General features: G+C 29.1%; 2 protein-coding genes across 4 annotated transcripts; one reads left to right on the top strand and one right to left on the bottom strand.

The window, feature by feature from the left end:
• Positions 1–8,123: 8,123 nt before the first annotated feature.
• LOC100804356 (probable aquaporin NIP5-1) lies at positions 8,124–15,085 on the top strand. Its single transcript, XM_041013357.1, has 4 exons — positions 8,124–9,068; positions 13,973–14,392; positions 14,486–14,547; positions 14,621–15,085. Exons 1-4 carry the CDS (start codon positions 8,847–8,849, stop codon positions 14,814–14,816), a joined length of 900 nt encoding a protein of 299 aa, XP_040869291.1. The 5' UTR covers positions 8,124–8,846; the 3' UTR covers positions 14,817–15,085.
• Positions 15,086–16,816: 1,731 nt separating this feature from the next.
• On the bottom strand, positions 16,817–21,456 carry LOC547866 (choline kinase). 3 transcript variants are annotated; one of them, XM_006605345.3, is made up of 8 exons: positions 21,308–21,456; positions 20,550–20,949; positions 18,450–18,571; positions 18,172–18,367; positions 17,805–17,922; positions 17,625–17,672; positions 17,407–17,507; positions 16,817–17,322 (listed from the first exon to the last, which is right to left on the bottom strand). In XM_006605345.3, exons 2-8 carry the CDS (start codon positions 20,901–20,903, stop codon positions 17,173–17,175), a joined length of 1,089 nt encoding a protein of 362 aa, XP_006605408.1. In that variant the 5' UTR covers positions 20,904–20,949; positions 21,308–21,456; the 3' UTR covers positions 16,817–17,172. The 3 variants fall into 3 exon arrangements, with proteins under 3 accessions (XP_006605408.1, XP_040869014.1, NP_001235340.1); XM_041013080.1 differs by having other exon boundaries at positions 20,550–20,979; positions 21,111–21,365; NM_001248411.2 differs by having other exon boundaries at positions 16,994–17,322; positions 20,550–20,979; positions 21,308–21,407.
• Positions 21,457–25,593: the final 4,137 nt, after the last annotated feature.

The raw sequence follows: 25,593 nt of genomic DNA, 5'->3' as shown, positions 1-25,593 counted from the left end.
TGTTGTCTTGTAGTATTGTGACAGTATTAGTTTTGTGGAGAGATAATTGCGTTTGATTTGAGTGCAGTTCCTTTTGACTATTTGCAACATGCATTCAGGTGGTGCACAATATAAACTTTCATATTCTGTTTTCTCATTGACTCTTAACTATAAAGATTTGATTTTAGTTATAGGAGATAATTTTATCATTTTATAGTTATCAAAGATTACTATAATTTCATATTCATGAGTTATAATACTTACAGATTGTGGGCCAGTTTTGGCTTTTGCTATGTTCTTTTAATAATTTCAATATGTTTCTAATACTTATGTCAATATATCATTATCAAGAGTTTCGATCTGATACGGTAACTAATTATACTAATTTTCAAATTGTCACTGTCAAATCATTTATCGGAATGAAGTTCATTCATTCCCTTTTTTAATAAGTGTCGGTGTTACATAGTTTGCTCTGTCACGTAATTGTACTTCACTTGTATGGCTTAGTCCATGAATTTTATACTTTGATTTCATTATAAAATTCAAGCGATAAAAGAGCCAAACAGAATGGGAGAAAAAAACGGGGAACGTGAAATGAAAATGGGTCACTATTATTAAATAGTAGTGAATTAACTCAAATGAGAACCATTGATATACTTTAATAAATTAATAATTAATAATGTTCCTCTATGCTACGTGAACGCTCATTTTCTACAATCGTTTGCCCCGCGATAATCGTGCAATCAACGTGTGTTATTCACTCCAATGACGATGACATTGTTGTGAAACTACAACGTATAGCAAATTAATATTTTTAAGTGATACATTGATGTTATTTCGTAATGTGTTTTCCTTTCTCATTATGCACTTTTCTATTCCTTATGTTTGTAGAATTATTGACTTAAAAAAAAATATTTGTAGACTTATTATGAATTTTTATTGGAACAAAAAAAAAGGCATATTTGGTGTGATTATTAGTTTTTAGTTTTAAAATGTTTGAAAACTAAAATCAGTTTTTTTTCTTTATTTTCAATTAATACTAATTTGAAGCTTCAATAGCAAATATAATTACGCTCTAGTTCCTCATTTACTTATCTATCCCTCTTTCTTAACCAAAATCTATCTATTTTTATACTATATAACTTGGAGTAGTTATTTTCAATCGTTATTTCTCTTTTCTCCTCTAGATACGCATTTCACACATTACACTTACAATTATTAAAAACAATTTCTCTCTGAACCATCTCAAATCATCTTTATTTTATCTTTATTAATTTAATGTAATAACTCATGCCGAGCACGGTGTTAATTTATAAAATTTAATATTATATTTAACAAATAAAGAGTGTTTAATGTTCATATTTATATTAAAATAAAAAACAAGATGAGAAATCAAATTTTTAAAATAAAAAGAAAATGCATTTTCAATGAAAATACTAAGAAATATTTTAACAACAACCCCGTAATAAAGATATGTTATAAAATAACTGATCTTTTCAGGCTAGTTATTGAATCTTTAGTTGAATTTGTGTAAACCAATGATAAAACTAGTTAATATGTAGAAGTTTATAAGTTGGTCCATTGAATTGAAAGTGTTTGAAGGATAAAAAAAAGTAACTTACAAATTTTTATAAGTTATTTGAGGTAACTTATAAAAATAAAATAAGTTAGAAATAACTAAAATAAACTTATGTATCAAATAATATCTTACTTATTTTTATGTTAGATATTTATTGGATGCACACAATACTTTTTACTTTTATGATGCAAAACAAGTAAACAAGTTTATTGAACACAAGCAACAGTTTGTCCACAAGGAACGACCAAACCATATGCATGCCAAAGATACAAAGAGCATTCTGTCAGATAATAACAGTAAACTAACAGCATCCAGCTCCTACCTAATACAATTCACACAATATTAACCCGCCATTTTTATCAAACCACCAAAAATATCATAAAACATGCATGATTGGGAGGAGTCCCACTTCAGTGCCTAATCGTATGAAGATTGGTTTCCCACTTACTAGGTGGAGACATACTTTGTCTTGGGAAAGCAATTTCAACGCTTGTGACTTGTGAGAAATTCTGCAACAAAAGTAGCTCTCACCTCATATGCTTGAGGTAGCCAATGAAAGTGTCACCCAGACCCCACTTCTTCATGTAGCTATAGAGCTCGGATTTATTAATTAGCACCATTCTTAGTTGCTTTACACTGCCAAATTAAATACATTTGAATATACAAAACCCATTAATTATTCTATGGTTTGCATCATCCTTACTTTGAATCATAAAGAATGACTGAAGGAACAACTGGTATTTGGTGCAAATCCCGGAAAATAATCAAAAGAATAACAATTGGCAAATAGCTGGCCACAAAACTCGCTTACACTTTCTGGGTTTGTTCATTTGTTGGAATCATGCGACGAACAAAACTTAATGTCTCCACATGTGCTCTAGAAGACCTAATGTTATTTTAAGTAAAAGGCTAAAAGTGGTGCTTTTTAGTTTAGTATTTGAGTTCAATGACCACTAACAAGTTGAATGTAGTGGAAGAGCACTAATTAATTAATCAAATAATTTGTGACATGTTTGACAAATTGCTAGTTTTAAGTTTTGAAATTTTGTATTGATAGAGTGAAGGATTTTTACATTGTTAATCACTAAAAATTCGATGTTAGAAATGACTTTTAAGATAGTTGAATCAATAATTTATATATTATTAGTTAATAACACTTGATTACATGTTGTATTGACATTATAGTGAGAATCATCATTTGATGATTACAGATCACTTAATAATTTGGCAAGGGTGTCAAATTCAACTATAACCGATGACAATAGTTATGTCAATAGTAATGATGATGGAGAGAATGAGTAATGATGGTGGTTAGGTGGTAATTGTAATCACAATGATATACAATAACTTAATAAATATACTATTAGGTCTTGCAAGTAATAAAACAAGATAAATGTATTCCATTCATTTCATTTTTAAATGAAATTTAAGATTTTGTCAGGTATTAAAAAACGTATTTAATATTTTGAATTTTAAAAGAATCATGTAATTAACTTGTTAATATATTCTTTATGTCTCCAATTAATTACCTAACTTGGTTAAGGGTATTGATCACCGAAATAAAATATTGGTTAAGGGTACTCAACCCTATGAAAAAAAATTAATGTTTTATTAATTTTGAAAAACAACAATTAATTTGAAATAATTATTTTTTTACTAAAACATCGTATAAAATGAAACGGAGGAAAATTTTACTAATTAGTTACCAGGCTCAATTGCTAATAATAAGGAGTTTGCATTCTTGAGGGTTAAATAGCTAGCAAGCATGAAGACCAGAAATGGAAATACGTACAATGTTTTTGGGAGAAGTTAATTTATTTAATAGTAGTATTTAACAAGAAGTTACATTCAATAAGTTTTATGAAATTTTATAAAAAAAAAAAATGTCCTTTTACTAATATATAAATATTAAAATTTAAAGTTACAAAATAGTCCTTTTAATAACACACGACATTTTATTAACAGGCCGGCAATCATTACTAGAAATTATGCACTTATAATTTTTCTTAAAATTTTAACCATACGAAAATTTTCAATCACTAAATGTTGAAATTGAAGAGAGGAGACAAATAAGAAAATTCCACTTAAAAAGGTTACAGTAGTAATATTTACTTAAGCATCACCCTAACTACGTGAATTAGCTCCAGAAACAATAGAAGAATAATTAGTAAGATAAGATGATGCATTTTCTACTTTCCGCTCCCAATTTTGAATAATTAATGTATTTTGAGTGCAGAATGCATAGCATAAAATGATGCAGAACTGGAATATATACGATGGGAACGTGGTGGCAACTTGCGGACGCTAAGGGTGACTTGTATATGACCCTAATTATTATTTGAGGCCTATAGTTGCAGAGTCCCACACCTATTTAGTATTTACTCCAATCATCAACTTAAAGTCAACCAACATTTCCCAACAGCTATTGTAGCCCTAACCGAACCATCAACCAATCTTTCATAACCATTCATTCTTAATTTAATTGCATTCTATATATGCTCGTCGTACATTGCATGTACCCACTTTATATCATTGATCCCCCCCCTATAACATTATCAATACATATTTTATACTTATATAATATAATAATATGCAGCAAAGTTCAGGTTTAATTAAACTAGCCTTGTATTTAATTTATTAGCATCATTAAAATAAAGTTGTAACTAATGATTAGATGTTAGATTTATTTCATTGATATAGCATTGATTTAACGAAAATTAAACTATTTTTTTAAAAGAAGATTAAATTACTATACGAACGTATATTATAAATTTACACTTATAATATGATGTACTTTATTAACTTGAATATTAATAAGTAATATTTTTATTATATTATATATATTGTTGGTAGGATGCATCATACCATTCATATGAAATGATGATATATATTATATTAATAATTTCATACATGTTAAATAAAAATAATATTAATGATTAATATTTTTATTAGTATATGATTTTTTAATACCTCTTAATTTGGAATTCGAATTTGTTTTAAAAAAAATTATGGAGGAATAAATATGGTTTTCTTACTTGTCGCATTATTCGGAAAAGTATTACTTTTATTTTAATATAGAGTATTTCTTATTTGTTCTTTGGTATAGTGACGAGGTTTTTAAATTTAATAACTAAACTGGAAATTAAGAAAAAAAAAAACAAATCGTAACTGACGTGACATAAATTTTGGAAGTTCCTGCGCATGATAATATAGATTACTTTATGGTTGGAATATTTTATTTTATTTTTAATTCGTACGGCTTTGACGATAGGAATTAGAGGTCATCTGAATTTGGAGGAGTGCTTACTCAAAATGCAAGGCCGCTATCGAATGTTGCAATTGCAAGCGTCATTAGCCCAAACCGAAAGTACAGAGCTGCTACAAAGAAAGTTACTTTACACTTTTTCTGGACGAGGAATCATAAGAGATAGAAAAAAAATAGAGCAAAAACTGTTATTTGAAGAAATAAAAATGAAAAAATCGACATATTTTTTTATTAAACAGAAAATATAATAAAATAAATAAACAAACTCAAAAAACTGAAGTGTTTTATTTTAGTGTCCAGAACATGAAGTGTTATTATTTTATTTATCTTTTCAAAAAAATAATTAAAGAGATTATAAATTTAGATGTGCATAATATTTTTAACTAAAATATATCAAAAAAACGAGTCAATAAAATTCTTACGTGTAAAATATTTCAAAAAATCGAGGAAAGAATAAAATATAACTATTTTATTGTCATTTCATGTAACTATATTTTTTAGTCTATTTTTTTCTCTATTTCTATCATTTTTATTTTACTCCTAGTCCAAATAAAACTGTACTGTTCAGACCCACAAATAATGAACACCGGCCAATCGACTATCTCTACACATGCACATAGTCCTTAATGGACATTATGAACAATTATCAACTTATTCATTATCATCGTTTATAAAATTATAGAATAACACAAGAAGAAGTTAAGTTATATTTTATTCCTCTTTAGATATGAAACTCACGATAATAGAAAAAAAAAATCGTTTACAACTCAAAAGATGAAGAATCTAGTTTGAACAAAAATTGTAGTGTGTTTTTTTTATCCAGATTAGTGTAAGTAACCAATAACCTATATATTTATTTCAATTTTTAAAAAATATAAAACATAACCTATCATCTATTTATAATAAGTTCATCCAACCTAGCTAGCAATCCCTTGGGTAATATACAGTGTAGGCCATCACGCACGAGCGTGGAAAACTAATTAGTACATTAGTTGATTATTGAAATGGCCACACTACACCACATGAACTCTTATATTATAGATAGAAATCTTCAACGCAATTAGGTGTGCAACTATACACAAATAAAAACATTCATTAAAACTTAAGGCACAGTAACATGCGTCCTTGCAAACATAACTTCAGAATGTGTCGTCCGTCATTTTCAAATATTTTTTTTTTTAAAAAAAACAACAACTCTAATAACAGATAATATTATTAACGAAAATATATAACATACATTTTGAAGTTGAATTTTTAAATTTTTTTCAACTTCGTAATTTTTCTAGCTTGCTTATAATCTTGCAACTTTGTTAACAACACTATATATAGTTAACTTTGTATAATTTATTATACGAATTATGCACGATGCCTTGAATTTTCCTCTTAAAATGCAAAATCTTATTGGGACATCTTGGCGATAAATTTGCTAAACTTACTTTGTCCTAAACTACAATTATATATAATTAAAAACATTCGTAATCAAAAGTATAGAAAGACGTAACCAATATGTGCTGGAAAAGAAAACAAACAACATCATTATGTTTAAGATATAATATAGTGTGATGTAACGTAGCGCAAGAATAACTTATGCTTATTGGAGTATCATATAAAAAACCATATATTATAGAATCATTACATAAAGTAAAATAATCAATAATATAGTACCTTTGACTTTTCCATTATGATAGTATTTCTACTTGTATTATTTATGTTTTCTTATACTATGTTATGATATTATTTTTTATTTCTTTATCACAATATGATTTTACTATATATATTTTTTATTCTCTCGTAATTATAAAAACTCTGTACTTACTACTAGTTGCAAGTAAAATTGTCACAAGTGGGTAATCGATTTTGTTTTAAAAAAATATTTAATGTAATCATTACTAAATTTATTTTAAAAATTATAAAATCTAAGATATCAAACTGGCAAAATATAATCGAACTTTCAGGATTTTTTTTATGCTTAAAGCAAGGTATAATCGGAAGGTTGAGACTAATATTTCAAAATATGGAGATTATCAAAATAAATTTTATCTCTTACAACTTCATGCAGAAAAAAAATAAAATTTGCAAGTCTAATTAAGTAGAATTAATTTTATTATGCTAGTAAGACAGTTGCATTTTTTATAGGGAGTTAGTTATGTTGAAGTTCAATAAAACTATTATAGATTACAAATTTCTCTATCTGGGTTTTTAATGCAATTATATATATATATATATATATATATATATATATATATATATATATATATATATATATAATTAAAAACATTCGTAATCAAAAGTATAGAAAGACGTAAGTGCTGGAAAAGAAAACAAACAACATCATTATATTTAAGATATAATATAATATGATGTAACTTAGCGCATGAATAACTTATGTTTATTGGAGTATCATATAAAAAACCATATATTATAGAATCATTACATAAAGTAAAATAATCAATAATACAATACCTTTGACTTTTCCATTATGATAATATTTCTACTTGTATTATTTATGTTTTCTTATACTATTTTATGATATTATTTTTTATTTCTTTATCACATTATAATTTTACTGTATATATTTTTTATTTTCTCGTAATTATAAAAACTCTGTACTTACTACTAGTTGCAACTAAAATTGACACAAGTGGGTAATCGATTTTGTTTTAAAAAAAATATTTAATGTAATCATTACTAAATTTATTTTAAAAATTATAAAATCTAAGATATCAAACTGGCAAAATATAATTGAACTTTCAGGATTTTTTTATGCCTAAAGCATGGTATCTTCGGAAGGTTGAGACTAATATTTTGAAATATAGAAATTATCAATATAAATTTTATCTCTTATAACAAAACCTTCTTGATCAGAAAAATAAAATTTGCAAGTCTAATTTAATTTTATTATGCTATTAAGACAGTTACATTTTTGATGGGGAGTTACTTATGTAGAAGCTCAATAAAACTATGGTAGATGACAAATTTCTCTATCTGGGTTTTTAATGCAGTTATATATATCAATTGACCATTAAAATAAAAAATTTATAAATTGATTTAACACGCTGGATAACATGTGACGCACTTATCTAATACTACAATTTTTTTTTCTAAATTTAATTACCTTTTTCTTAAAAATAAATTAAGAAAAAAGAAGAAGAGAAACAAAGAAAGACAAATTTACTTACGAATAACGAGAACAATCTTTTTCCATTATGCAAGCAACTCGCCGACTTTAATTTTGCGACTTTTAATAATCACATTCATAGCCTTCCAAATATTATAATCCATATATATATTAACCACTCCTCACTTCTCCTCCATTCCCATCTCCAATCCTCTAACTCGTTGACCACCCCCTCTTTTATTTTTCCGACCATTCCCTACACCACTTTTGTTTTCCTTCTTCTCCCTCCTCCACCTTCATCAACCCACGCTAGCTTTTCCCTTTTCCATGTTGGATCACAACCCTTCTCACAAGTTTTCCCCGATTCCATTCCAACCTTAACAACAACAACACACCCCACTCAGCACTTACTTCCACCATTAAACTCTATATAATCCCACAATTGCATACTACTTCATCTTTCTAACCTCAAAGTACTTTCTAAACCTGGGTCCTCTCTCTCCTTCCGATCTTCCTTAACAACACATTTATAAAAACCATCCAATTATGTAACTCTTCCCTTTCTAGTACCATATAAACTCCCCCCCACAAAAAAAAAAAAAACTTTTTTTTATCTTCATCTTTCTAGCTAACCTCAAAGTTTTCAAACCTGGGTCCCCTCTCTCCTTCCAATCTTCCTTAGCAACACATTTATAAAAACCATCCAATCATGTAACTGTACCCTTTCTACCTTACAAATTCCCCAGGAAAAAAAACACAAAAAAACACAATTTTTTAATCCTTACATTTGGAAAATGATGTAGTGTGTACCCTTGGGTGTGTTCACTATCTTTATCCAATTATCCTTTTCTAGTTATTTTTATCTTATATTTGTGAAGTTTGAAAAACAAAACAAAAAAAGAAGGATGCCGGAATCGGAGACAGGGACGCCGACGGCGGCGTCGGTGCCGGCGACGCCGGATACTCCGGGAGGACCCTTATTCACGTCGCTGCGAGTTGACTCACTGTCGCACGAGCGAGACTCGTTCGCAATGGCACGGTGCAAGTGTTTGCCGACCAAGGGCCATATCTGCTTCACTGATTTCTCAGTTGGTGTTCCACTTCCCAATGTTTCTCTCACTCAAAAGGTAAGCCCCTCTCTATTTCGGTCAACGCCTTTTATTTGCATTTTTCTTACTCTTTTTAATCGGTGACGTAGCTACGTAGCGTATCTTATTTTTTTCTTTTCCTATCTTGCCATTTTTATAAATTTTATTTTTCTCTTTAGTTTACTACCCATAAATACCAAATTCACGCGGCGGGGTTAACATTCACACAATCACACACATTGCGTACATGCAGGCTGTGTGGTGTGTGTTCCGCTGAATTTGGCTTTTATTATACTGTAATTTGTTATCTTTTATCCTTTCGATATATAATACTTTTTTTATCTTGTCATACAGTAGGAGAATAACTTTTTATATTATTATTTTTTATTTTAACGATGTGTGGGTAGTATATTATTTACATTTTATCATAATGAGCTTTTTCACAAATATCGAGGTATTTTATCCGTCTTTTTATATAATAATGTTAGATTAATTTTTTTAATTTAAATTTTACAAAATAAGAAATAAATAAGCCGTCTATACCCATATAAATATACACATTAAAACCATGCATATATATAGTTAAATTTGTAAAATGTGGGTTAACTATATCTCATTTGTAATTGGAAGAGATGAACTGATTTTGAGGCAATGAAAACACTGTAGAAGATGAAAAAAAAAAAAACTTACGTTAGTCTAAAATATGAATTAAATTACATTAGATTAGCTTAATGTGCTAAAACTCAATTTAAACGAACATGTCATACAAGATACAACCCAACTTGAAGAACTAAGAATATATTGGCTGGTGTCAATTACATTTTTTATTCCAATACAATTGGGCAACAACCAGTCTTTCTGGCAATGTTCCTTCATTTAAAAATAAATGTTAAATGAATTATTAAAAGAAACGTTAGAAATTGAATTGGGCATCATTCTAAAGTCTAAACCTATTAATTCGACTTAAGCCAAACCTATCATCTCTCTCTGTATTCCTCTAAACCTGTAGTATTAGCAAGTCCCCCATTATGTACGCATCATCATCTTTCTACACACGTCAATAATTTATACAGTATTAATTAAGCTATACGCACACCTGTAGTACTTTATAGTATTAATTAAGCTACATGAATCAATAATTTCTACTGATTAAGATACACGCATCAATAATTTCTGCGTGGATAAAAAAAATCAAGATTTTTTAGTGTAAATTAAGCTTTCATTTCTTGGACTACCTAAAGTAGAATTAAAAAAATTAAGGATTCCAATCAAAATATATTTAGAACATATTCAAATGTTTTAGGAGTTACATTTTCAAGAAAACCAAATCATAATTCTGGCTTCTTGAAATTTCATAAATTTATCTATTGCAGTTAAGAAAAACAAAACAAAAAAAAAACTTTGAAACAATTTTTCTCACAAGGATTTGGATGTAGAGAAATATAGATGAGATCCAACGTTATTTTTCCGTTATCTTCTCTTCTTCATTTTCCTTTCCAATTTGGCTAATCCAAACGCAGGGTATAAGCTTCTGTTAGTCTTTCTTCATTTCATGTCTCACCTTTGATTTTTTTTTTCTCCTGAAAAAGACAAATAAAAACTGAGTTCTCTTTTTCATTTCATGTCACACAAGCATCACCTTAAGCACGTTTGCCTTCGACTAATACCTACCCCTTGTATGGGTTAATTCAAATATCGACTCAAGATTTCCAATCCTTCTATTAATAACATTGCTTTCCTCTCTTAGTTGATGTTTATGGTCGTTGACTACTTTGCATTTATTTTCTTCCTCATGTTGTCCTTTTTCTGTGACCTTTTGATAAAGGCAAGTTGAATCGTGTTCTCAAATTTCCTATCCTTTGACTTTGATGCATACCATCATTATTGAAGTTGAGATCTTTTATTTCACCAAAAATGGTTACAAAATTCATTTTAGTTTTATTGCCTATAGAAATTGATACTTTATTTTTCTATAACTTTTACTTCTTTTACATCTTGAAATAATTACTACTTTCAAGTTTAATTTGTTCCAAATATGTATATATTTATTGATTTATAAAGTTTAAAAATAATAGTTACTTTTTTCTAACAATAACAATGGTTTAATGATTTATTTGTTTCCTATAGATTTACGATGATTTTTTTATTTTTTATAGTTTATATTTTAATTTTCTTCTAATTTTTATAATTTACATTTTAATTCTCTTTTAGTCTTAGTTTGAAAGTAATTTTTTTAGTTTTTATAATTTATATTTTAATTTCCTTTTAATCCCTATAGTTTGAAAGTGATATTTTTAATTTCTATCTTTTATATTTTAATTATCTTTTAGTAATATTATCAATTATAATTAACTATAAAATATTAGCAAATAATTTGTAACTAATTTATAATTTTTAATAAAAAAATAATTGATAATTTATAACTATTTTTTGTATTAAGACCTAAAAAGTAATTAAAATATAAATTATAGGAACTAAAAATATCACTTTTAAATTATGGAGATTAAAAGAGAATTAAAATATAAAAATAGGACTAAAAAGATTAAAAGAACTAAAAGAGAATTAAAATATAAAGGATTGAGACTAACACTTTTAAATTATAAGAACTAAAAAGGTATGAATATTAAAAATTATAGGGACCAAATGAGTAATTTAACCTAAACGAAATGTTATAATTAAATAATCTTATAATTTTATATAACATTATACATTATTTTTTACAGTATTTCTTATTCTTTATTAATAATCTTAAAGTGACAGTAATTTTAAAATAAAATACATAATTACGGCAAATATCGTGCACTGGCGTTTCAAAACTTCGAGACAAAGATAATAAAAATCCTTTTATATCATTACCTTCAAAATTAAATATTATGCATTGGCATCTCAGACTTAGAAACAGGGTAACAAAATCAAACTCCTCTTTTTAGTTACAATTAACTTATAGAAATTTAATTGAATTAATTTTAAAAAAAGCTGAAATGTATAAATTAATTTCAATTTATGAAAAAAATTTAAATTCTTTTATTTTGTTAATTTTTTCTATTTTTCTCTTATAAGTAATTGTTAAGAAATTTATCCAAACTAAAACAAAAATAAATAACCAACCCAAAAGAGGTGTGTCAAAATATATTTTTTTATTTCCATGGATAACATTGTCACATTCATAATCAAGGTCATACCTGTACAAGTGAGGCTTCGAACTTCTCGTTTCATTTTGTTTAGAAAAAATTATATTTTCCTCTTTTGGAAAAGTGCTTAAGTTTTTCTTCTTTTAATTTTTTATTTTAAAAATGTACTTTTTTTCTTAATAGATGAATATGAGTCATACTTAGCCTTTTTAGAAAGAAAAAAAAACTTAAGAAAAAAATATAACTAATAAATTTAGTGTTAACTTGATAAAATTTGAAAATGTAAATTTTGAATTTTATTTTATTTTTGGTAAAATTTGATGTTTGGTTAGTGAGATTTGAATATAAAAAATTTAGTCGAATTAATTTGTAAAAAAGAATTGAGTAAAAATAAGAATTTGAGAGTTTATTTCAGAAGTTAAATAAAACCCCAACAAGGCTAGTATAGGCCCCATAGCTTATGAATTGTTTGTGTGGGCTGCTGCTTCCTGCACTCCCGCTATTGTTTCTTACACTTTCCATTATATTATAGAAAATTCGTTCTGAAATACAAATTACATTTTGAAATGGATTTTTGATAATGTAATGAATAGTGTAAGAAGTAGTGAGAGTACAGGAAGTCTTACCCTTGTACGTCCTGAACGAGGGTGTTTGTCCCTTGATGGTAACTTTGTAATTGAAGCTAAAGGCACATGTCCATTAGGTTTGGAGTTCCATCCCCACAATCTGAAAAATCACCAATCCCCACCCCTTTTCAGCTTCCCAAGACCTGAAAAAGTTGTCATTTTTTTTGGTTTCCCATGACTACAAGTTTGTTTGATGTTACGTAACAAATGAAGAATAAAAAAAAATTACATGCATATTATCCGTTAAACTCAAATGGAACAAGAATTTACTATTTTTCTATTATACACGGATACCATAAAATAATTTTATATTACATCAATAGCATATTTCATGTATAATAAATTTATGACTTTTATGACAATTATTAAGTTATATCAATAATAATTTATATGACAATGTAAAATTATTTTACACTATTAAAGCATGACCATTAAACTGATTTTTTGTTTTAAGGTTGAGTAGAATTAATTTTAACATATATGATTTTAGTATGTTAAATAAAATTGAGATGAGTGTTCATATTAATGTCAATTATAGGTGTGATCATATCAACAATTCAACATTAATATATTGGGTCTCATAAAAACTGTGTAGTGAAGTGTGTTTGGTTGAAAGTATATTAAGATATTGACCTTTGAAAAAGTTCTCATATTATCCCTCTTATAACAACCGATAAATAGTATATATATATGAATTTCAACTACATATTTACATTGGAATTAATGAAGTGTAGGAATTAATTCATAGTGCAAAGTAAACAGGCCCTTAATAAATTCAATAGGTAAGCTCCAGTAATATTTTGGTATAAAATACAAGTATTTTATCTTACAACTTGCAACATTTCTATTATTGCACACGAATAGGCACAATTCTTACATAAACTCAGATGTGTTTGTGTGTTTTTTTTTGTATTTGGAATGAAGAATACTCCAATGGTCCGTGTGAATGAATCAATTACACATGTAGAGAAAGCAAAGTTAGAAGTAAACAATGTACAAGAATCAATCAGATTGTTTAGAAAAGTACAACACTGACACAATTAAGGAGGATTATCTCTCTTTAAATTAGACAAGTAAAATCCTGAATTCAATATGTACAAATACAAACTTGAATGGTAGGAGTTATGTCCTGTGACTGTGAGCTTGGAATTGAGCACTAAACAATGGTGTAATGATGAACAAACAGGTTGGAGCAGAGTTTGTGGGGACTTTCATATTGATATTTGCTGCAACTGCTGGACCAATAGTGAACAACAAGTACAATGGAGTAGAGACTCTAATGGGAAATGCAGCTTGTGCAGGGCTAACAGTGATGTTCATTATTCTCTCCATTGGCCACATCTCGGGTGCACACCTGAACCCATCCCTCACCATTGCCTTCGCGGCCTTTCGCCACTTCCCTTGGGCCCATGTCCCAGCCTACATAGCAGCACAAGTCTCTGCCTCCATCTGTGCCTGTTATGCTCTCAAAGGTGTTTACCACCCTTTCCTTTCTGGTGGGGTCACTGTCCCTACCGTCAGCGTCGCCCAGGCTTTCGCGACTGAGTTCATCATCACTTTTATTCTCTTGTTTGTTGTCACTGCTGTGGCCACTGATACTCGTGCGGTGAGTTCATCCATTGCTTCCTATCTTGCAATTCATAATCATCAAATTGAGCTTTCGTTTATATTATAGAATTGGTGGTGTTATGCTGTGCAGGTCGGTGAATTGGCAGGTATTGCTGTCGGGGCTACAGTTCTACTCAACATTCTCATATCAGGGTAAGAAAGCTAGCTGCTATGAATTTTAAGAATGTTGAAGATTAACAAATGAATGACATCTTATGTTGATTAGACCAACAAGTGGTGGTTCGATGAATCCGGTGCGCACGTTGGGTCCAGCCGTTGCAGCAGGAAATTACAAGCATATATGGATCTATTTGGTGGCACCAACGTTGGGTGCTCTGGCTGGTGCTGGTGTTTACACACTCGTCAAGCTGCGTGACAACGAGGCCGAACCGCCGAGACAAGTTAGGAGTTTCCGTCGCTAGTTTGGCAACGCAACGTCGCTGTTCTTCCTCCACCCCACAACTCAACTCATCATGTATCTAGTTTCCTGTTTGATTTTATATGTATAATCTAATTAAATAAAATGTGGGGGAACTCCGTATGATCCAATATGTGAAAAGTGTGTGTATGGTGTGTTTCAGTTTGTGTTATCATGGAAATTTTGCCTTGTGGATGTAGATTTTCTTAAAATGGCTAACTAAAGCCATGATTTGTGCACCTTGAAATTAATAATATGTATGGTTGTGTGAAACACTCATTATTTTCTTCTTCTTTCTTTTATCTTTTGAGAAAATTATACTTGTATTTCTTTTTTTTAATTGTATTCGATATCTCTCCTTTTTTGCACCCTACAAACATTTTCTTAATTGTTTAACTCATAATATATTCAGACTCATTTCCTTTTAAACACTATTTAATAATTTAATAGAAAATAGACGCACGTTGATCACATGACTTTTAATGAAAATTTATGTCTAAAATATCTTTATCTTATTCCATAAAAGATATGACAATTTTCAACCCAAAAATATTTAACATTCTTCATTCTTTTTCTTATTTCTCTAATTGGACGTGAACTCAATTTTTTGTTGGATGTGAACTCATCTTGTTGATACGCATGTGTTAACACCTTTCCTTCTTCTTCTTCTTTTTTAGTTCAATTTCTTTGGTGCGTATTATGTCGTTTGGTTGTTGTATTTTTGTTGGATGTGTTCCCAACAATGCCTATTGATTGAATATGGTCTTTTATTTTAAATTTTAGTGTTTTGTTCATGCATTTATGTTTTTAACTTCTTTCTTTGAAATATTTATTTTTGATGATTAGGTGTTTGACATAATGTCTCGATCAAAACATGCATCTTCTTCGAGTGTTAGCAACAATGAAATAAAAATCAAATATTAAAGGAAAATTGTTATTGCCTTAAGAAATGTTCATTCACAATGTCAATTGTTAACTTGTTATTGAGTATTTAACAAAGATATTAGGACAATTTCATCTGCTTACATATTTCAATTCAATTGACGTTAGTTAACGACGTTAACATAAGAGAGTAAAAGTGATGTAAAAAAAAAAGAGGGATATCAAACGCAATTTGAAAAAAATATAGAAAGTACGAGTGTAATTTACTCTTATCATTTTCTTGCTTTTCTTCTTCAAATTATTGTAGGAGAATGGATCTTTTGCTGTGAGATCTTCATGTGACAAAAGGCAGCTAAAATTTTATATTTATTTTTTGATAAATATTATTAAGAGTAGTGTTAGGATCACACTTCTTTTAATACATTATCTTTTATTAGTTAAAATTTATTAAAAATTATAGAATTAGAAGAGAGTCATTAAATCAAATGTGAGACTTACTCAATTTTGTGATTTTCAATAAATTTCAACTAATAAAAGAGTATATATTCAAAAGAGTGTGTTCTTAACATTTCTTCTATTATTACATACATGAAATTTCATTAAAATTTGTAAAATATCATCCGGAGGAATAAAGATATAATTTTTACACAGAAAAATCAAGTATAAAAAGTTTCATTTTAATTTATAAGGATATTTAGTTTATAAGGATATGAGTTTAACCCAATTTTGTCCATCCATAAATCAGAGACAAGTTTAGATTGATTCTTGAGTTAGGAGAAAATTTTGTCTTTTATGTCTGCCTTATCAGAAAGAATCTTCCGGTGTGACTGTGTAAAGATATATTTTTGTCATCCTATTTGCTAACAACAATTGTTATAATAATTCATATTAATCACAAGCAAAAAGAATGTCCAAAGAATTATAGATGTTATTTAAAAATAGTCGAGCTAAATTATAACCATTTATAGGAACTGAATGCTATATTTAAGAGAAATATTATATAATACAGTAGTTAGACTTATAGTAAACCTAAAGAATTGAAACTAATAGAAATATTTTGGAGTTTTATTCTAAAGTCAAATACTCTAATTACAATAGTTAAAAACAAAAACTTCTGAGTGATTAATATCAAATCTCAACCTCAATCATTATTTAATGTGTAAGTAAAATGCGAGAACAAATCTATCTATTTGCTATATGCATATCCCATCAATATTGCAAACAATATAAACTACTTATTCTCACTCTTATCCCCCAACTCAATCCCAAAAGAGAGGGACTGGTAAACAATCCTTAAATTTCCAAAACTCATCACACATTGTTAGTGATTACATATTGTTTACATATATGATGCTGCATATCATACCTTCAGGTGTTATTAATATATTAATATATATACTAAGACTAAACTTCAGTAAATGCATGTTTGGTATCGCACCCTACATCTCCAAAAAGGCTATAAGAAATCTGAAGCAAAATCACGTGAAGGATGGCATCAATCCATTCACAGTTTCATCTAGGGAAACGATGCTTGGTGAGTCCAATAAAGTAGGCTTCCTTATCCAGTATTGCTGAAACCTCTGCCTTGCATACTCCTTATAGTCAAAATCAATTTTGTTCACATAACTCTGCATGCACATGCATAACATCAATATTAGTATACCTCACCAGGGAATTGAAAATAAATAAATAGATAAGTAAATAAATCTTACCGAAATAAGTCCCCACAACCCCCAAAATAGATGGTTTGCAAGAGTGTATTTTTCTGCAGCTTTCGCTAACTGGTTCACTTTAGCATTGCTTGGTTTATTGCCTGTGTACAGAGAGTTGCCAAAACAAATTTTAGACATTTATGAGATTCAGAAGCGTGGCATTTCATGACATGATTTCAACTTCTCATAACATGGAGTCATCAGGACAGTAGACTAACCTTCAGAACTCAGATAGTTGCGGATAAATCTTTGACGTTCCTCTAGTCCTGGTTTACCATATCCAATTTGGTGTGTCAGCAATTCAGAGTGATTTCAACAAACGTAAAATTGCAACTATACTATTACTCATTGTGGAAATGTAATTTGGGCAGCAAAAATATTACAAACAAGAACTTTACCTGGATACTTCGTGTAGTCAAGAACATGAGGTGTGTCACTGTGGTAATCTGCCACCATTTCACAAAAATGATTTGCGAGGTCATATGCAATGGGATTATAACTGGCATATTCATAGTCCTGTATCATTGAAAGAAATTAAAATACAAACAAAAGATAAGTTTACTGTAAAATATGAGCATATGACTGATAAAAGATGAAAAGATCCTATAAAAGTGGTATTATCCTCCTAGGTCCCAACATTGACACAGCAAGATCATGTACAAATTTCCATGGGTTTAGCATTCAAATTGTTGCAATAGCACTATTAAAAGGAAAAGTAAGGCCACAACAAACACCAGAGGCAAAGAATATATGACCACAACTTACAATTATAGTGATTAATCTTGTCTCTTCATCCATCATTATGTTACCATATTGTAAGTCATTGTGACAAAAACCAATCTCTTGATATCCTTCAGATAACTTCTTCTCCAGGATATTTATTTCCTCATCCAGATTGTCCAAGCCAAAATTTTTTTCATCCTTTGGGGAGCACAGACTTTTGGCTTGACCGAGCCACTTCCTAGTAAATAACACATGGATAGCAATTAATATTCAGCATAGAAATGATAAAGGATTTTAAGATTGGTCTGAACTATAGTTACCTCATTCTGTGCCAAATCTGAACCTTCTTTGCACCAGGCATATGAAGATTATGGAACTCTCTCATCTTAGATGCTATCAAAGCAGATACTTCAGGGTCACGGAGGTCAGCAGCTGAGAGAGTCTAGGAAAAAAAAAACAGAAAAAAAAAACATTATGCTAGGAACATAATTAACACTACTTGTATAACTCATCATCTTGACTTTTGACTTGTTCAATTGTTTTGTATCCATTGGGATGCATAAAGTGACGTATCAACAGCATATAAAAATCACTGGGTGGAAGAACTCAGCCCTCAAGGAATACCATAGTGCATAGTTGATATGTGAGGCCTACCAAGTTATGCTGCTGGCTGATATATTATTCTAATAAATTTTTAATTATTTTATTCACCTTTGGAACTTAGTTCTTGGGTTGTCAAGACTCGAGATTAAATTTTGTTCAACATATCCCCCCCTTCATAATAGACAATCTTGAGTGGATAGCCATGATTAATTGAAGACAAATAGAGGATAGAAGTGTCTATTTTAGTAACATAAGTCATTACTTCGAGCTATTCCGCCTAAAACTTAATAAATCTTGGTTTAAATAAAAGGTCTTTAATTTCATATATAGTGTCCACTGTCTAAGTACTCACTTTCAGAGTCCCGCATAGGAGATCATAAGGTCCATCAACTAGTTGGGTGGACCAAACAAATTACCCATCTACTACAACTCTTCAACCCAACCCTGAAGTGCCAAATATAAAGTTGACAAACAACATGTCAGCAGCTACTTAATTGCATAATTATCAAGTACCATATTTATTAATTAGCACTTAATGAGTGAATTAGACAGGAAATAAGACTTTCCAAGTCTGATATTTCCATATATGCATAAAAAAATTCCAATGCCCTTACCCCATCATTGTTTTATCATGTTTCTTTATTTCTGACAGAGAAATAACATTTAGGAGGGAGTGGAGGAATAAAGAATGGTGAAAGTAGCACCTAAGAGTACCTGATCCCATCCCATTGACTCATCACCATTCAATTTGATTTCTTAAAGATGCTGCTTAATTAATTAAATAATCGATTATTCCTAAACAGGTAAACGGTAATGTTATTGGTAACCCTCCATTGCTCCAAGAGTAAAGGGAATAAAATACGAAAAAGAAAGTATCAGTCCAAAGAAAAGCTTTTTGACTACAGAATAAAGTAAAAAGCTAATTCACTTTCAAACTGAGCATATACTCTCTAAAGCTCAAACACGAATTGAAATAAATCACTGCAACCAAATTTATTGGGAATAAATAAAAACATTAAAATCTATGGGAATATTTATTATTAAAGATAATCAGCCAACAACGGTGCCTAACACTAACCGAGTTTGAAAATCGGACAACATAGATGACTGATTCATCCTTACCGGTACTTGTTCACCATTGCATACCATTTTGTTAGTTTAATGTTATTGTTCCCAGTGTAAATTATTTTTCATTCACATCCAATTGCACATTGACACATCATTAAAAAAAAACATGACAATAACAATAAATAAAATCAAACTTATCTGCTTTCAAAAAAACAAACTAAACTTATCTAATGATGCATTAAATCTCAGTTGACTTTTCTATCTAACATGGTCAAAATAGAAAGTTTTTAGTGCAATAAGTAAATTTTATAATTTAGATTTAATAAATCCTTTATTTTCTAACAAAACCTTTTTATTTTTGGCACTTGGCCTATCTACCTTGTCCACACAGTAGAAAAATAGTTAAATTAAGATTTAGCAAAATAGTAAATAGTAAATGCAACAAAAATGTAAAAGATTTTTATGTTATTATATAGTCACAAATTATCATATATATTATAAGTTTATTGATTTTTACAATAATTAAATCAAAAATTATATTTATCATTTTACTGTAAAAATTAGTCGACGGACAATTATAAATAATTCATTAGCAAAAATGTAAAAATTAACCCAAAAAAAAAAAACTAGATCAAAATTTAACTCCAATAATATAACCTCCTCGGCAAGGATAATTTTCTGCTCCATGTAACTATCATGTAAGCTTTTGTAAAGAAAAAGAAGTATAAAAAACAAAGGAGATAACATACTCGGGCATGAATAAACTCCTCAACTCTGCCAGAGGTGAATCGGCCAAGAAGGCGTGGACCCTGACCATGCTTTGAAATACAGTCAAAGTTTCGAATTTCTTCTTCCCTGTCAAAGAAAACTTCAACACCTTCCCCATATAAACGAACCAGAACCTTTCTGATCTCACCACCATTTTTGGTTGGCCAGTTTATCTGAAAAACCTCATTGGTCATTGCACCATTCAGTGGAATCACCTGCAAGGTGTTCACATCATCGATCACATCCCCCAAATCCGAAGCCACCGCAGCAAGCACTTCCATTATTTCTTCTTGTGATCCGCACCCTTTCAACAGTTCAATCGCCTTTATGGCCATCGTCAAAAACAGAGAAACTCTGTTCGTACCCAAAAAACAGAGGAAGCTGAAACAGAGAGTTTGGTTAAGTGCTTTCCTGCATGCACAAACACATGGAGAAAGATGCGGGATTTAAGAACCCAGTTGCGAGAAAACTTCACCAACCGATGACCCTTTATAATAAAATTGCAAAAAAAAAAAGTAGAATTGCGTGAATTAAAAAACTACCCCGTGACAGAGAAGTACAGAGTTAGAAAACAGGGGAAATGCTGCCGCTAAAAGAGTTTGAAAATAGAATATTGCGTGAAAAAGACAGAAACTTTTTCGGAACCCAGTTGAGGAAAAGTGTCCGGGATCAAAAATCCGTGAAGAATGATTAAAGGGTAAGAAGAGAAACGAGAAAAAGTAGAGAATTGGGAACTGACCAAAGAAGCAGAAGCAGAGTGAAGAGTTTGGTTATATGAAGCAGACACTAATGTTCTTTGTTTGTGAAGTGAGAAATCTGACAGCATATATATAAAAAAAGAGAGGGAGAGAAAAGAAGATGAGAATTCTATTAGCTAAAGTCTTGGCCGTTTACAGTGCGTATATATTTGGTGTTTGTTTGACCATAGATCTTTATTTTTTATTATTAATAATTTTATTTGAAAAGAAAACTCTTTATATTGGTGGCTTACAATGAAGGATTTCTTGTTATTCTAAAAGTCAAACTTGCAGATAGTTATTAGCTAAGCAAAATCAATGAGAATAGACAGATGGAAATAGTAATAAAGAAGAAAATTCTTACTTTATACCCACGACTATTTCAATATATCAAGATAGCAATTTATTTGAATAACAAAGTCATATTATTATTTTTTACGCATTATTTATTTTAAAAAGTCACGGTCATCTTTTTCTTAATTTCATTTGATAAAATTAATTGTAGTAATAGTTTCATGAGGCTTTAAGTTTTTAACTATTATAACAATTATAGTTTAAATTTATAGTGGAAAGTACTCGTATTTTTTATTAAATTAACTTTTAGTGAGAATTTTATCATCGAATTAGAAAAATAGTAATGAAAACTCTTATCACATAAAAACTCGAATTTATTGTAATAAGACTTGAATTATTTTCAAACCGACGTTGCATCAAAATTAAATTTACAAGTTTATGCTTGAAAAAGCTTTTACACAACTTGACTTTGGATGCTTCTCAAAAGGATACAAAGTCTCATTCCGAGCTTGTCTTACTGGTGTGCTTGTTGACTTGATATACGATTGACATCATAATATTGATCTTTTTATATGAAAAATGTATAGTATCCATTTAATTTTCCTTGATTTTAAGACTACGATAGACTCATGTTCATAAATAATAAAAAAATTAGAATTTACAATGGAAAAAAGTTCACGTTCTTGATTTGTATATTAAAAAAATGAAGTTCATCATAATGAAAAAAAAAAAGGATAAGGAAGAATCAAAGGGCCAACTTTTACAACAAATAAAAGGTCAAAATTGTCTGATAGATGAACCGCGTCCTCCACGAGAGTGTAATAAATGGAGGAATAAAATAATGCTGCTCAGAATCAGCTAACACATCTCCAAGAGCTTATAGTATTAGTAAATAATCTATGAATATATTTGTAAGTTTTTTTGGCAGTATAAAAAATATGAATAAATTAGACAATAGATAAAGGTTTTTTAATAACGCAAGGCAATTAACAAATACGTTTTCAACTGTTTTGAAATGGATAAGTTAACAGTATCTTTCTTGGGTCTTGGTCTGGGATTTTAGATTTTAAATTGAAAATGAGATTTTCTTTTGCCTTTTCGGCTATGAGCGTTGAAAACGAGTATATGAACACCAGGACATGGACGCTTATGTCATAATAAATTATTATAATAAAACAGATAGATTTTAGGTGAGTTGCCTTCATGTTATATTAGATATTAGATAATATATTGAGATATTTTAATATTTTCTTGAGATCGAGATATTTTAATCGAAATAACTGTTATTAACTGAAAGGAATTTATGACGAAATGTAAAATTTTAATCAAATGGATTTATCACAATTTTTACGTCAATATTTCAATTATTCATATAGTTATATAGAATTTGGACGGTACACTACAAACACAAACTCTAGGTTTTTGGACCCACCATCACACGTTATTGTCATGTACTCATGACCACACATTTTTTTTCAAACGGCATTTCGCTCTTGATCTGCTCGTCAAGTCAAGTGATTCTAAAACTTTTATAGCATGATTGATTCTTCTTACCCTTTATTGCATGTTTATTATTAGATTTTTATACATATTTCAAAAAATATTAAAATAATCTTTAAAATCATTTTCAGAAAATATAAAATGATTTTCGTTCAAAAAAAAGAAAACATAACATTTTCAAATATAAAATGAATATATCCGCCAATTTTATAGATTTTTATAACTCCCCTATAAATAATTTTAAGACTTTAAAGTATTCTTTTATTTTAGGTTCGCAAAAAGACTGGATTCATATGAATTTAATTTTCTAAAAAAAGAATGATACCAATTTAGAGATTTAAAATGAAAGCTTACTTATTTTTTAATAATCAATCAAAAACATCAATTTATTCTCTGTCATAAGAATTTGATATTGAAATTAATTTAATTTTTAAATTTCATTCTTCTTTGAAAAATAATTATCTAACGTAATTTTATGGTTGAAAGACCAAAATAATATTCATTTTTAATAATTAATATCAACTCGGTTTTTTAATTATTCTAAATAATTGCTAATAGAAAATGTGTTCTGTGACGTGAGAAAGTAAAACTTAATAACGATTGACTGTGCTAAAAGTTTAAAATGGAATGGCATTTTCATTTCGCTATATTTTTGTTGAGGACTATTAGATTGTAAGAGATCGAGTTCGAGACTTTGAGTTCTATTTCTAACGTTCTTGTTTTTTTTTATTATGATATAAAATGGATCGCTTCATAATTAAAAAATAAAACAAATTCTCGGTTGTTTAGATTGAAAGTACAAAATTTACTTCTTAAGTTTTGTGTGTTTAGCTTACAGCACTTGCTGGCTCATACTTTCAGAAAGTTTTATAATAATAAATACTAAAATTACAAGTTTACAACCCTTTTTAGGAAAGTTTACAGGCTCAATATATGGAAAAATGAAATTAAAAGCTTTTAGTGACATATAATAGAAATAAACAAAGAATAAGCAGCACATGTCAAATTTGAAATCTGATCCTGCATGTATTTACTTGAATCTCTCTAATTACATGTGGCTTCTTAATTTCTCATGTTATAATTGTGGAATCCATTTCATTGCTTATGAATTAGTTGGCTTGGCGTATTCTGATGTTTTTTTGTAATTCATCATTCATTATAAACATTAATATCCATTTAATAAGGCATGTATGAAGGGACAACTGAAGTTACTGAACAATGGCATTCTCTATTGATTTGCCTTCTTTCAAGCATTTGTATGTAACTCAATTTTCCTCTTATCTATATATATGTCCCCACCAATTTTACTTAACAAAGGTTCGTGTCACTCAATTTTCTAAGTTTTTGATTTGCCTTCTTTCAATAGAGAATGCCATTGTTCAGTAACTTCAGTTGTCCCTTCATACATGCCTTATTAAATGGATATTAATGTTTATAATGAGTGAAACGAACCTTTGCCTGTTTACCAAGCATTTCTTGACACACTTATCACAGGATTCTTCCTCTTATCTATATATATGTCCCCACCAATTTCAATGGTCCTTGATGTGAGAGCATTTTTATCTGAAAAGTATTGGTCAGAGTTTGTTTGTACATTTTAGTAAATTGATTATTGCTATATTTCCTCCATACATGTAGATGAGATGTCAGTTGTCGCGCAGCTCTTTCCCATGCTGTACAATGTCACGATACAAATATTATACATGTGGATAATATATATTTAATAACTTAATTATGTTTTTAGTTTGTGAAATTAAGAATAAATTTATCTTTTGAGAGCTAGCTCGAAAACTATCTTAGAAAATATTACAGGAAGGTTTGAAAGTTTGTGGATGATCGCACGTTTAGTTCTCTAACTCTTGGATTCGAAAACCATCAAATATTTATGTACTTGGTCAAAGTAAGTAATTGTTGTCTCTAAATAACTATTTCTTTAGATTGGTTTTTTATTTGTTAGTAAAATCTCTATTAAAACATTAAATATATATATCACCAATTTATTAACTAATATTCCTAAAGTATTTTGTTTATCTTCTTTTTTGTACACTTCATGTGTCTGCATCAGAAATTATTACTTATATGCATTCAAGTACGTTACAACTTGTTCTAGATATGCTAGCTTTTGATGAAGTAGGTTACTTTATCATTTGATGTCTTTCTCTTTCTTTGTTCTTAGACATGTCCTATGAAGTATAACATTCTTTGCACAATGAATCAAGCGCACATAGCACTAATCGTTATAATAAATTTGCAAACTTGACTATCATTTATCAGAGTATATGCAGAAACAACATTACTTTCATATGTTTGCTATAAGACACCATCTTAAAAACTTAATATTTATTTGCATAAATTAAACTGTATGTAATGAATAATTAAATAACTCATTAATGTTATTGATTGTTAAATGGATTGTTTTCTGACATGTAAATGCAATAGGCCTTACACCACCACAACAATCATAGAATTATAGTTAAAAAAAACTAAACTGCAT

The sequence above is a fragment of the Glycine max genome, chromosome 20 (assembly GCF_000004515.6).
Source record: "Glycine max cultivar Williams 82 chromosome 20, Glycine_max_v4.0, whole genome shotgun sequence".
NCBI classification, from domain to species: Eukaryota; Viridiplantae; Streptophyta; class Magnoliopsida; order Fabales; family Fabaceae; genus Glycine; species Glycine max.
This window is presented reverse-complemented; position numbering and strand designations above follow the sequence as displayed.